General features: G+C 42.1%; 1 protein-coding gene across 4 annotated transcripts in view; it reads right to left on the bottom strand.

The window, feature by feature from the left end:
• LOC134754152 (diacylglycerol kinase eta) overlaps window positions 1-13616 on the bottom strand; it is a 259912-nt gene that overhangs the window by 26656 nt on the left and 219640 nt on the right. For all 4 annotated transcript variants that reach the window (XM_063690255.1, XM_063690256.1, XM_063690257.1 and 1 more), the window contains 3 exons: window positions 13113-13526; window positions 2543-2717; window positions 97-326 (listed from right to left, as the gene is read on the bottom strand). In XM_063690255.1, coding sequence (XP_063546325.1) covers window positions 97-326; window positions 2543-2717; window positions 13113-13526 — 819 coding nt within the window. The remainder of the gene's footprint in view (window positions 1-96; window positions 327-2542; window positions 2718-13112; window positions 13527-13616) is intronic.

Raw genomic sequence — 13616 nt, 5'->3', positions numbered from 1 at the left:
GGATTGATATTGATATACCTAACTATGAACTTGGCCGGTCACACTGCCGCGTGTGTAGACTATACTGAAATAAATCCTAACATTCCTAATCCTAACCTAAGGCTTGTCTCGAGCGCGCGCGAGCGGCACATCATTTGCGCTCTGTTCTTGTGAATGATCCGCACGCAGCCGGGTGGCTGCAGCCAGGCCTCGCCATCCACTTGTACGGGCACGCACTCTTCACCAAGAATATTGATTTGCACCGCGCGGCACTGGGCAATGCGATGCTTCTGCAAATTGATGAGGCGGGACGCCGCCATTTGTGCTGAACCGAAAACTGCCACCACCTGCATACATGTATGAAAAGTTATTATAGTTAACGCTATCTCTACTGAGCTCGATCACTTACGTACTAACCATGGCATTATGTTAAACAAAAGCCATTATGTCTTTTGTGCCTGAGCGCGTGGCCTTTGTGCCTGAGGCTCCCACACAATAGCCACGCGATCAGGCACAAAAGAAATGATGGCTTTTGTTTAACAGAATGCCATTGTCAGTACAGTGTCGTTCACTTAACGAGCTCAGTAGATAGACCGCATACTATACCTATTTAACTAAGGTTGTCATTTAATCGTTCTCAAAATATTCCTATTTTGTTGAACAAAAATATATATTTGGTCAGCCAAAATGGATACTCGGTGAGCAAGTATTTCTAAACCAGTTCGCAATTAATGTCATACTGAGCTGCTCTAAATTGATTTGGTTGAGCGGCAGTAAGAGATCCACCATTAATCAAATTTTGTTAAGCAATCAGTGGGTAAGCGAATTATTACATTTTGGATTACAATTTAACTGATCCGCAAAAATTTGATAGCTGAAAAATCAGTTAATCAGCAAATGCCTAACCAACCTAACCTATATATTAGCCATCATTTGATTACTTCCCTCTCATTTTGTCCTTTCAAAAACTTACTGCCCACTAGCTTTGTTTTCTAATAGCAGTTGGTTTCTGTGAAGGTCGCAGCTCTAACCTATCCTAACCCACTTTTCTAGTAGCAGTTGGTTTCTTTGAAGGTCGCAGTTCTAACCTTTTTTTTTACATGGGGAATGCTTTTACGCATGCCGCCGGGTCCGGGCGGTTATGTGGGACTTAGGGCTGTATAGAGGCCCTACTACCCACTAAACCCCATGGTGTCCTCTCGCCGCTATGGTTGCGGGGTAACGGGGAAGCTCACGCAATGCGTCCGCGACCCCGCAGCGGCTATCCTGACTAGGATCCATACCCTTTTTTATTCCCCTGACCAACACAGTGGAAGCGCTTCCGGGACACTAGGTCGCGCTTACCATCTCGGGTCGCAGTTATAACTTTTTTTTTTTTCAATATACGCGATATAATCCGTTTTCATAGTTTTTTTTTTTTGATGACCCAGGGGGAATCCTTTGTGGATCCCACTGGCCCGGGAGAGGCCTATTGGGTATGTCCGACTCCCACGGACTAAACCCCCTGGGGTGTTCCGCCGCGCGCTTTGTTGACGGGGTTTCGGGAACTCGATTGTAGACCTCCGATATCGGGTCGCAGTTCTAACCTAACCTAACCCACTTTTCTAGTAGCAGTTGGTTTCATAATTCATAATTTATTGCTTATTATCATGTAGTACAAACAGATGTTACATTAGGGTACGTTCACACATGAACCCTGTTAGGGCACAGCAAGTATTTCTTAAACCTAAACTATAACTAGGTACATAAATCTGTGTGTGTGTGTGATTGGTTTCTGTGAAAGTCGCAGTTCTAACCTAATCTAACCCACTTTTCTAGTAGCAGTTGGTGTCAAACAAGTAATCAACGAATGAAAAGCACTAAAATTAAATCATTTTACGGTTTAGACTCACTTGTTTTATTCACTCGCGCGACATGTTTACGTACGCAATACACGGTCGTCGTGAACGCTGCTCGCACTATTAGTGCTTGAGAAAGGAGACCTAGGCTCTCCGAAACATGTCGCGCGAGTGACTAAAACAAGCGAGTCTAAACCGTAAAATGATTTAATGTTAGTATGTCTCACAACAATTTAAATTCGATTAATGAAAAGCACGCATACGATTGGCTGCTCGTGTCACGTGGATTAAGTGGACTAATGATTAATTTCGCTCCGCCTGCAATTCTGACGATTTTTCCAATCAAACGTAACCCACCTTATTATATCAGATTACCATTCCTTTAATATGCATACCGCTCAATTAAACTGCTAAAAGACATGTTTGTTCTACCAACTAATTCTTAAATCTTGCTGACCAAGTAATTATTTTGCAGCTTGACTATTTATTAAGCAAATAAATTATAACAGAAGCAGATCGATATTGGTTATAATGTTGTCCGTTCGTGAATTGTTTGCTGAACAAAAGTTTCAGCTGGATTTTTATTTATTGCCAGCAAAATTTTTGTTTGCTGTCCAAATGTTTTTTTTGCAAATCAGTTTTAAAAACGGCTGATCATTTAATTACTTCCTTTTAACTATGTTTCGTTTGCACATGCACATCTAATATATAGGTTTGAGTGTTACCTCTAAGATGCGGTCGTCGAAAGAAGGGGCTAAGAAAATATCATCGCCCCTCGTTCCTCCCCAGAAATTCGTCCCTCCCATGAATGATGATATGTTAAGTACGACAATCCCCTGCAGTTCTGGCAGCGGTATACGTTGACCATCGCATTCTAGTTGCACTCGTTGTCCGAGGTGCCTTAAATATAGATTTAACGGATACTTGAGTGGCGTAGTGAATCACACGGGTACGTAATAATTACGCGCACACAACGTTTAAGTTTATCTACAATAGTAGGGTAAGTAACGACACTAAATGTATGGAGCAGTATGCACTTTAGTCTCAAACAAAGCTGGTTTGGCCCGGTAGCCACGAGACCGTACTGTGCCTACCCCCCCAAAAAGAGAGGGGTCTAATTCGTCCAGGTCTTAGCAACTAGGGCAAGTTATAATTGTTATATCTTTTCATATAAAAAATTTTTTGTTGTGCAAAACATGAAAATGTTATGTAATTTTTTGTGACATTTTTGGCTGTTACAATCATAGTGTGGCGATTTACACTAAATAAAAAATTGGACAATGTTGCCCCTTTATTGTTCATTCTGGAATACATCAAATAATTTATAGCGCGTGGCGGTGACGATTTCCATACAAATGGAACTATGGCCAAAGTCAAAGATTAAAAATGTTTACAAAACATTGAATTTGGCGTTTTTAAAGTATGATTATAATGTTATAATGCTTGTTTCATGCATTTTTGCCCTTTTTTGGTACACATTTGTTGTTTTTATTTCTCTTACTTACAAACTTTCATCCTTCCATTTCATCCCCTTAAGGGTTCATTTTATAAAATATTATTTTATCATATACTTAAGCCGGTCGTATTTAATTGATGTTGGAAATTTCAGCTTCATATCTTTAGTGGGTTAGATTGTATGATGTCCGGAACGGAAGTAAACAGAGTAAGGTATTTTAATGTATGGGATATTATGAAATAAAAATGTCTTTAATTCAAACACATGTAGAGCCTAAACTACTGAAAATTTTAAGCTAAAAGTTTGAACATCGATTAATTATAATAGGTATAAGTTAATTATAAAATAAAATTTAAAAATATCAACCCTTAAGGGTGTGAAATGTGGGGGGGGGGGGGGGGGGGAAATTTGTATGATTAAAAAGAATAACGACAAATTTGTACCTTAAAAGGGCAAAAACGCATGGAAAAATTATTAAAACATTATATTTAGGTATCCGTGCCTCCCGCTTGAACCACATATGAGATAAAGCCCTTGTAACTCAGCCCTGATTAAGGGAATTTATCAACTTGCAGCGCCATCTATCGCGCCACTCAAGTACTAATGTCGCCCGGTTGCTAGCGCTCGGCTGCTTTCTCGTCAGTACGCTTTTGTAACTCAGCCGAGCAACACGTTTACAAAGCAAGTTTAAAAAGATAGAGAAATTTCAAATCGTGAAAATGTTTTGAATACCTTCGACTTCCTGACATTCCGCTCGGTGCCCATGGCCCAGCGACGAGACGCAGTGACCTTCCTATAGGCACCGTCATAAAAAATACACGGCTAAGTACTTATGCCTCATGGCGTCGTCCTGTGGGACGTGAAAGAATTTTGAATACCTCCGACTTCGTGAAATTCCGCTCGGTGCCCATGGCCCAGCGACGAGACGCAGTGACCTTACTACAGGCACCGTCACAAAAAGTACAAGGGTACTTATGCCTCATGGTTACGTCCTCTGGGACGACAAGCGTTGTCCCGTGAGACGACATGGCATCCCTGACGTTCATCATTCCGATGACATTCCGCTCGGTGCCCGTGGCCCAGCGTGGCAGGTTATTCTTTTTAATCATACAAACTTTCACCCCCAATTTCACCCCCTTAAGGGTTGATATTCATATTTTATTTTATAATTAACTTACACCTATTATAATTAATCGATGTTCAAACTTTCAGCTTAAAATTTTCAGTAGTTTAGGCTCTACATGTGTTTGAATTAAAGACATTTTTATTTCATAATATCCCATACATTAAAATACCTTACTCTGTTTGCTTCCGTTCCAGACATCATACAATCTAAACCACTAAAGATATGAAGCTGAAATTTCCAACATCAATTAAATACGACCGGCTTAAGTATATGATAAAATAATATTTTATAAAATGAACCCTTAAGGGGATGAAATGGAAGGATGAAAGTTTGTATGTAAGAGAAATAAAAACAACAAATGTGTACCAAAAAAGGGCAAAAATGCATGAAACAAGCATTAAAACATTATAATCATACTTTAAAAAGCCAAATTCAATGTTTTGTAAACATTTATAATCTTTGACTGGCCATAGTTCCATTTGTATGGATATCGTCACCGCCACGCGCTATAAATTATTTGAGGTGTCGTCCCGTGAGACGACATGGCGTCGTCCCGTGAGACGACATGGCGTCGTCCTCGTGAGACGACATGGCGTCGTCCCCGTGAGACGACATGGCGTCGTCCCATGAGACGACAAAGCGTCGTGCTGTGAGACGACATAGCTTCGTCCCGTGAGACGACATAGCATCCCTGTGGAACGCCAAGCGTCGTCCGGTAAAACGACAAGGCGTCGTCCTGATGAGTTACGTCATCCTGTGGAAAGATATCGCGTCATCCTGTGGTATCGTCCCGTGAGAAGACATTGCGTCGTCCCGCAGAACTACATTCCGTTGTTTGATAAGACGACATTTTGTCGTATCTTAAAACCCTAATGTGTCGTCCTATGAGACGACATCGTATCGTCCTCTGAAATGACAATGAAATAACGTTGTCTTGCTAGACAAACAACCGTTGTCTCATGGTCTACCATTAATACGGTGGCGGACGTCTTGTTGGTCGCATTATTGTTCGATGTCTTCTTGGTCGGACTCACATTTTTTAAGATCTGCATGGTCCTGATATTACCCATGTGCGACCCGGTTAGTCAACGTCATCGATCGAATTGTGTGTCACCTTTTAGGACGATGAGCAGCTGAATTTCTATTGGCGGGTTTGGCGCGAAATTGATAACGAAACGCAGTTACAGTAAATCTTGGTTGTGTACAAATGTTGGTCTTGGTCGATAACAAACAAGGAATTGTTTGCCGTGAGATAACAAACGAACCTAAAAATATACATTCTGAGGATCGTAACTGTATAACCAATTGCAAAATGGCAGTTAAGAAACTGTGCAGAGGGAAAAGCACAGAGTAAAAAACCTTGTGTTATACTTTGCCCAACTAGATCCTATACCAAAACGAGAGGGGGAGGCAAGGAAAAATCGACATCATTTTTAAAGAAGAAAAGAAGATTAAAACTCTATCTGAATAGGAATATCAACATCACACGACTGTCATATTATGATATATGTTCGGGATTCTTCGGAAGTCCTCCCCACCTCTGAGAGGATAACGGCCAGCGCTGCAACTAGATAACATACGACACTGACGCGCTCGCACGTACTTGCGTCCTTCTTAATTTTGATTAAAATTAAAGCCAAATTATGTAATTAATTAACTACTACGATTAAACAAACAATCAAGAAATCATGTTTTAATTGAAGAAACCATCAACCATAAAATTTTGACCTTTCGACCCGGACGTCATGCCTTAAGATTTGAAGCCTAGCCAGGATCTTCTGCCACATTAAGCATTAAGAAGAGGATCTCTTTATGGATTGCCCAAAAATCGGTGACGTGATGGTGTAAAGTGAGCCAGTGATTACAAGCGAAATCCACTTAGCAACAAGCGAGCGGTCAGAGTGAGTCCGAACCATTTTGTTTGCCCCTTATAGGTATTTGTAACTTTGTGCCTAAACTACTGCCTTCTTATAGTTGTTTTATTAATTATTGTGTAGATTATATCCCCCTGAATCTAATTTAACAATAAACCGCATTAAGGATCGGTTAATTTTAATAATATTTCAAGTTAAAATGTTACTACACATCTAAATTATCTATAAGCGAGCGGCCGGGCGCTGCATAGCGATAAGGAATACAAAAGGCAGTGAGTACCTACTTGCATTCTTGTTTGCCGATAGATTATTACCCGTTTTTTTTCCAATATAACTTAAGTAATTAATGCTCGGAAATTTCCTACACTAATATTACGTTTTCGTGCCAATTATTACGCGTATTCATTTAATATTATTTAGCCTTTTCTTTCAATATCGTAAATATTGAAATGCAAATGGGTTTATTTCGTATTTGACTATTAATTTGTTTTAATTTATTGGTTTGGTTAGTTCGACTAGTGCGAATTAAATCAAATAAATTGTAATTATTGGATGTGAGCGTTTTATATGCTGGTATGAAAAAACAATAGTTAAAATAAGTGAACTATTATTGCTAACTAGGCATTTCATTTAATTGGGAAATATTTACGTACTAACTGACAGGCCGATATCGTCCGGCGGACTGATAGTCAGTGGGTCCCTTTATTATGTGGTTTTTGCATAAATATTACCACTATTAGTCACAGTACGCCCGGGCCAGCGCCGGCAGAGGTTTAAACACGTCTCATATGTGGTTCAAGCGGGAGGCAAGGATACCTAAATAGAACCGTTTTTCCCCCGAAGGGTAAAAAACGGATATTTAGGTTCCTGCCGAAGCTTGAACCACGCCTAAGGGCCTTGCTGGCTTATACATATGGTACTGAAGAGAAAGCAGCCGAGCGCTAGCAACCGGGCGACATTAGTACTTGAGTGGCGCGATAGATGGCGCTGCAAATTGATAAATTACCTTAATTAGGGCTGAGTTACAAGGGTGTTATCTCATATGTGGTTCAAGCTTCGGTAGGAACCTAAATATTTGTTTTTTACCCTTCGGGGGTTCTATTTTTACTTTTAACCTCCTTTTTTTTTTTTTTTTTTTTGTCGGAGTGGGAATGCACTTACGCACGGTGTGTGGGACTCGCCGCTCCTTTTCCCTCTCTTGGCGAGAGGGGGGGAGAAATGGCCCTACCCACTAAACCCACTCCGGCGTTTCAACCTCTTGGCCGTTCGTGAGGGCGCAGTGGGATCGATAACATTCCACCACGGCGCCCTCCGGCATCCGGCTTGTCGCCAGAGTACCCTCACAATGGAGGGGGGATCAGAAACGCTTGGTCCCCCCCAGACGTACAATGCGGGTTCGACACCCGCTGGCCCTCCTAGGGCTCGAGGCGAGCATATGCTCTCAGCCTTCGACCCTGCCGCCTGCGTCGGAGAGGAAGCGCGTCAGCAGCCGCTTCTCGCTCCCTCTCCGCCTCCTCCTTCTGTGACATGACCTCCTCGCAGAAGGAGGCCACCGCTTCCCATTTCCTCTCGCTACACAGCATCGCCGCTATTATGATGTGTAGCGAGAGGTCCGCCACCCCCGTCGCTGCCCTGAGGGCAGCTCTTTCCACGGCCCAGCGACTGCACACCTCCAGAGTGTGCTGGGCCGTGTCGTCCACCGCGCCACATTCATGGCACTGAGGCCCCGGCTCTCTCTGTATCTTGTGCAGGTAGTGTCCGAAACAGCCGTGTCCGGACACCACCTGCGTCACCCTAAATGTCAGGGCCCCCTTCCTTCTCCCTACCCACTCATCCATTACTGGGAGGATAGCCTCTATGGTTCGGGTTCCATAACGGCCGTCCTCCAAGGCATCCCTCCACCTTTCTTTCAGGCGCTCTGCGGCTGCTCGGGCCAACCTCTCCTCCTCCTCCGCATCCATGGGCGCCACGCGCCTCCTGGCCTCAGCCCTCTGCCAGTATCTTTCGGCCAGCACCCCCGCGTCCAGCTCCCAAGGCGGGGTGCCGGCAAGGAGGCATGTCGCTGCGTGAGAGGTGGTGCGGTAGGCCCTCACCATCCTCTGGGCCACCACCCTCTGCGGCCGGCGGAGCAGCGCCTTCGTGGCCTCCGTGAGTCGTCCGGCCCAGATTGGGGCTCCGTAGAGCGCCATACTCCGGACGACCCCCGCATACAGCCGTCTGCATGGGGCATTCGGCCCCCCTAGGTTGGGTAGTAGGCGGCCCAGAGCCGAGGCAGCACCCACGAGACGAGGAGCCATTCTCGTGAAGTGCTCCTTAAAGGACCATCTTCTGTCCAGGACAAGTCCCAAGTACTTGATGTGGGGCTTGACCTGGACATCTTCGCCCCCCACCCTCACTGCAGTGCCCACCGGCAGCTGCCCCCATGCCCTCGTTCGCCCGAAGACAACGGCCTCGGTCTTGGGCAGTGCGACCCGAAGCCCCAGGAGTCCTATGCGGTGCACCGTGAGCTCGGTCGCCACCGCTGCCCTCCTGAGCACCTCTTCCAGCTCCTTTCCCCGCACGGCCACCAGTGTGTCGTCCGCATAACACACGGTGACCGTGCGTGGAAGTTGCACCCCCCGGATCACCCAGTCGTAACCGAGGTTCCACAGAAGGGGGCCCAGGACAGACCCCTGCGGGACCCCGCACGCCATGGCCCTCGCGCCCCGGACACCCCTCCGCTCATAGAGCACTACCCGCCCCGTCAGGTAATGCTCTACAACGCGCCTCAGGTAATGAGGCACTCCATGGTAATGGTTTTTTTTTATACCACGTCGGTGGCAATCAAGCATACGGCCCGCCTGATGGTAAGCAGTTACCGTAGCCTATGGACGCCTGCAACACCGGCGGAAATGGAAATCGTCTCCGCCTCGCGCTGTATTTTTTTTTTCTTTTACGAAAAAAAATGTATGAATACCTACTTTAAAGTGATATTTTCTAAAATGAAGAATAAATGGGCTATATTGTCCAATTTTTTTATTTTGTGCAATTCGCCACACTGTGATTGTAATAGACAAAATTGTCACAAAAAATTACATTACATTTTCATTTTTTATACAAAATTAACTTTTTTTGTATGGAAAGGTATAATTATTATTTCAAAAATAAATTCCTCGTCCCTAAATTATACGAGAATGATATATTACTTGCCCTAGTTGCTAAGAGCAGGAAGAAATATAGACCCTTTCCCCCTCCCTTTTTGGGGGGTAGGCACGGTACGATCTCGTGGCTACCGGACCAAATATGCTTTGTTTGAGCTAAGGAACAATCGTGCCAAGCCGCATCGCCTGAGACAAAAGTGCATACTCAAGGCGCTCACTCACCCTACTAACAACTGGTTTACCAGTTTTAGAACGTCTGTAGACGTAAGTACTACTAAACGGGCATTTCTCAGAGGTGGCGTTTTTACGTGTATGGAATTTTATTTTAATTTTTAATGTTGGTTCACGTATTCTACTTTTCAAAATAATTTACGTATTAATGTTATCAAATAAATCCAATTGTTCGACTTGTCCCGCAGCAACACGTGCTTTCACTGGAATTTATAAACCTTGTCGGCGTATCACAAAGGAATATAAAGCCTGACCAGAAATATATGATCATGCGCCATGTTGCGGAATTTCATTAGAACTAATTTCTTACACTGGCAATAATTTTAATGATAGGTTGTCACTGTTGTCAGTAGAGTTGTGCCGTTCCCGGTAACATTACCCATTTAGTATGGGGAATGTTACCGAGCGAGAAATTTCCCCATACAAAATGGGGAATGTTACCGGGAACGGCACAACTTTAGTTGTCAGTGTCATTGTGGCGGTTTACTTGAATAATGCTTAAGTGTTGAATATTAAATAATAAATGACAAAAATCAAGTTCATTTGCATTTTCATTGCCCATGAATCCCTCGTGCCCTGGGATCCATACCAGTTGCAATTTGTTTTGCCTTCCAAGCTTGTTATGAGCTTGGATGCCATTGTATACCAGTCTAGAGTCCACTCTGGGCGCCTTAAGCGCTTTGAGTGCAGCATGACTGTCGCTGAGTATATAGATATTCTTCCCTTGGGTTTGCCTAACTATATTCTCATGCACAACGACAATTATAGCGTATGTCTCGGCTTGGAAGATAGTGGCGTAATTGCCCATGCTTATGCTACTACTAAAGTCATTTGCATAAATGCCTGCCCCAGTACCAGATTCTGTCTTGGACCCATCTGTGTACCATTACCATATGATATCATTTTCATCAGAAATTGGTGCTTCAAGACCTTCGGTCCATTCAGCCTTTGTTGGAACTTTAACATTACAATTCTTACGGAACACAAACTTGGGTTGCATCTTACCGCAGCCCATATTCGTAATCCTTTTCATGAAATTGTCACATTCCATATTTGTGTGTTTAGTTTTTGGCTTGCTATCGCTCTAGAGGCCTGTCAAAGCCAACCTGTGTAACGATTTCCGCGCCTCAGATTGTATCACTAGGTGTAGCGGCGGGAGGTCTAGCAGTACTTACATCGCCGTTGTTGGCGTCGTTCTAAACGCGCAAGTAATAGCCATGCATGCCGTTCTTTGTATTTTCATAAGGGCATCCCTGCATGTGCTCTTTAGTGTCCTTGGCCACCATGCCAGGCATCCGTATAAAATGATAGGTCTTACCATCATGGTATAGATCCATCTCAGTACCTTTGGGCTTAAACCCCATGTTTTGCCATATGCCGTTCTACAGATTCCAAACACTCTCAGTGCCTTGGTTATGGTAGTTTCGACAGGCTTTTGATTTTATTTACTTTGATAATACATTTTTCTATTGTAATATTTTGTTTCATTTGATTCCCAATCAAGCTGTTGTTAATGATCTCTATGATGATATGAAAAAATCCCAAAAAATATATCATACGACCATATAAATCAAGCTTGTTCCATTTTAAAAGTATCTTGAGTCATCGATTTGTCTCTTGGGTAACCAACTTGTAAAATAAAAAGTCTCTTGGGTTACCGTTTTTTCTCTACCGTTCTTTCGCTTTGAGAATTCAAAGTTATGATGTTTGTTTTATTAGTATTGGTTATTACTAATTAATAGAAAAGTTTTTTATGTTCTTGTCAACAGTGACTCAAGAGACATAACTACTTGTTGTAATTTTGTACTTATATAATATTTTGCCGTAATTTACATGTGTAATTAACAAAAACGTGTTTATGTATACATTGCACTGGTTTCACCTTTTTTCAACATGCAATTTTATTGAATTAACTTTAAACCTCAAATTAACTTTGTGGTCATATTAAACAATATAATAATCATAAAAGTCCGCGGAAACTCCTGAAATATGAAAGTTAAATATATGTAATATGCTAAAACCTCATAAAAATGTAAAAAGAAGTAATTTTATATTTTATTCTTTATCAAAAAACAAAAAAAAAGTGATTCACCCATATAATTTTGATTGCTAAGCTGGTGCAACATTCATTGTATATTTATTTACAGTACAATCTGCAATCCTATATCAGCATGCGTACAAAAAGCAGAAAGTAAATAAAAAAAATATTTTGGTGCTAAAATAATATTGTTTTATTACAATCTTACTGATATTGATTTCAGTGAGTGTGTTTGGTTTCAGTGTTTTGAAAAACTTAAATATCTCCCGAACCCTTACGTCTATAAGGAGGCCTTTACGACCAATATTTTTTTAAATATAAGCCTAATTGTTCATTTTAACATCATATGTCCATAAAGTAAAAAGAAAGTTGGCACCAAAGTCACGCACCGAACGTCACCTCTGAGAAATGCCCACGAAGTAACCCAAACATACACGGCGGCTAAAAAATAAGTGCATTCCCGTTGCCAGGGAGGTTTTGGGATTATACTGAGCAATTTTTACTATGGGACCAACCCCGAAATCGCGAAAAAAATTTGGCAGTTTTATACATTTTGGCTGGTCCATTTTCTATGGGAGGGTAAATTTATTTTTCGCGATTTCGTGGTTGGTCCCAAAGTAAAAGTTGTTCAGTAAAATCTCAAAACCTCCCTGGCAATGGGAATGCATTTATTTTTTAGCCATCCTGTATACATAGCCCATCATGGGCAATTTTTTTAGTTCGCTGTCTTTTAGAATTTATATGTAGGTACATTAAGCACGACTGATATAAGAAGTCGCGCCTAGGCGTACGTAGATCATAACCTTCCGGGTTCGTTATGACTTTGTAGAACACCTAATTTAAAAAAACACTGATCTAAATTCCCCTGGGAATAATACCACGCTTTACGAAAGATAATTAATCATTATTTTTGTCAATATTAATTGAAAAGGATGTGAATTTTTTGAAGGCGAATGTATGAGGAAATTTCAAAAGCCAGTACGTTACTGCCCTTCTAAGCCCAATGGAGTTATATAAAAAACAAATGATTTTGAAAATGGAGCTTTCAGTTAAATAATTTAAGGTATTGGTGTTTTTTGGGTTCCGTACCTCAAAAGGAAAAAACGGAACCCTTATAGGATCACTCGTACGTCTGTCTGTCTGTCTGTCCGTCTGTCACAGCTATTTTTTTATTAAATTTGTATTTGAAATACTGCTAATTGGCTTAGCAGGGCAGAGTAGAAAGAACGGCACCACTTTTTAGCCTGGCGTATGGCTGGCGTATGCATCCTAATTATTGCATACGACACGAGAGCCTGTACTAAATGTAGCTAAATTAGTCTGTTTTTGAAAACGGCGGCCAGAGATGACCAAGCGTTTAAAAGGCAACAGTGTTATAAGGTCCAATATATTATTTAATGGATAAAGATTTTAAAATAAGGAACAGGTACCTGTAAGTCTTGTTCACCCACTCTTTAGATCCTAGTACGCCGTACCACATGTAATTTCTTGCACGTGAACGGCATTTTTCAGGGTGTTCTTCGCGTTTGTTATGGAAATCCAATGTTATTTTAGCATCGATTCCAATACCAAAATAGTTATTCATAACTGCTTTTTCGTAGAAACCTTCTAGCAATGTTTCGTCAGGGTCCATTAAAGGGCTCACGGCAGCACATAGCGCATCAGCATTTGCCAAGAGACATTGGCTTATAAAACCTTGTGTGACATGAGGCCAGGCCGGCAACTGGACCAGCGGATTAATAATTGGTAGCTTCTTGGCACGTTCGCTGGTATCTGACTTAAAAGACCCGCTAGCTCCCCCAGTCGCACCTTCACCCCAAATGGACGACACTGAAGTAGACAATCTGGGAAAAAAAACAATTAGGTATCGACAACGTTCCAAGTGTTCCAACCTTTTCATTGATTAGACAAAAAACTAATTTTACATCTTTTCA

Source organism: Cydia strobilella, chromosome Z (assembly GCF_947568885.1).
Source record: "Cydia strobilella chromosome Z, ilCydStro3.1, whole genome shotgun sequence".
Lineage (NCBI taxonomy): Eukaryota > Metazoa > Arthropoda > Insecta > Lepidoptera > Tortricidae > Cydia > Cydia strobilella.
Note: the sequence above shows the minus strand (reverse complement) of the source record. Positions and strands in the feature narration are given on the sequence as shown.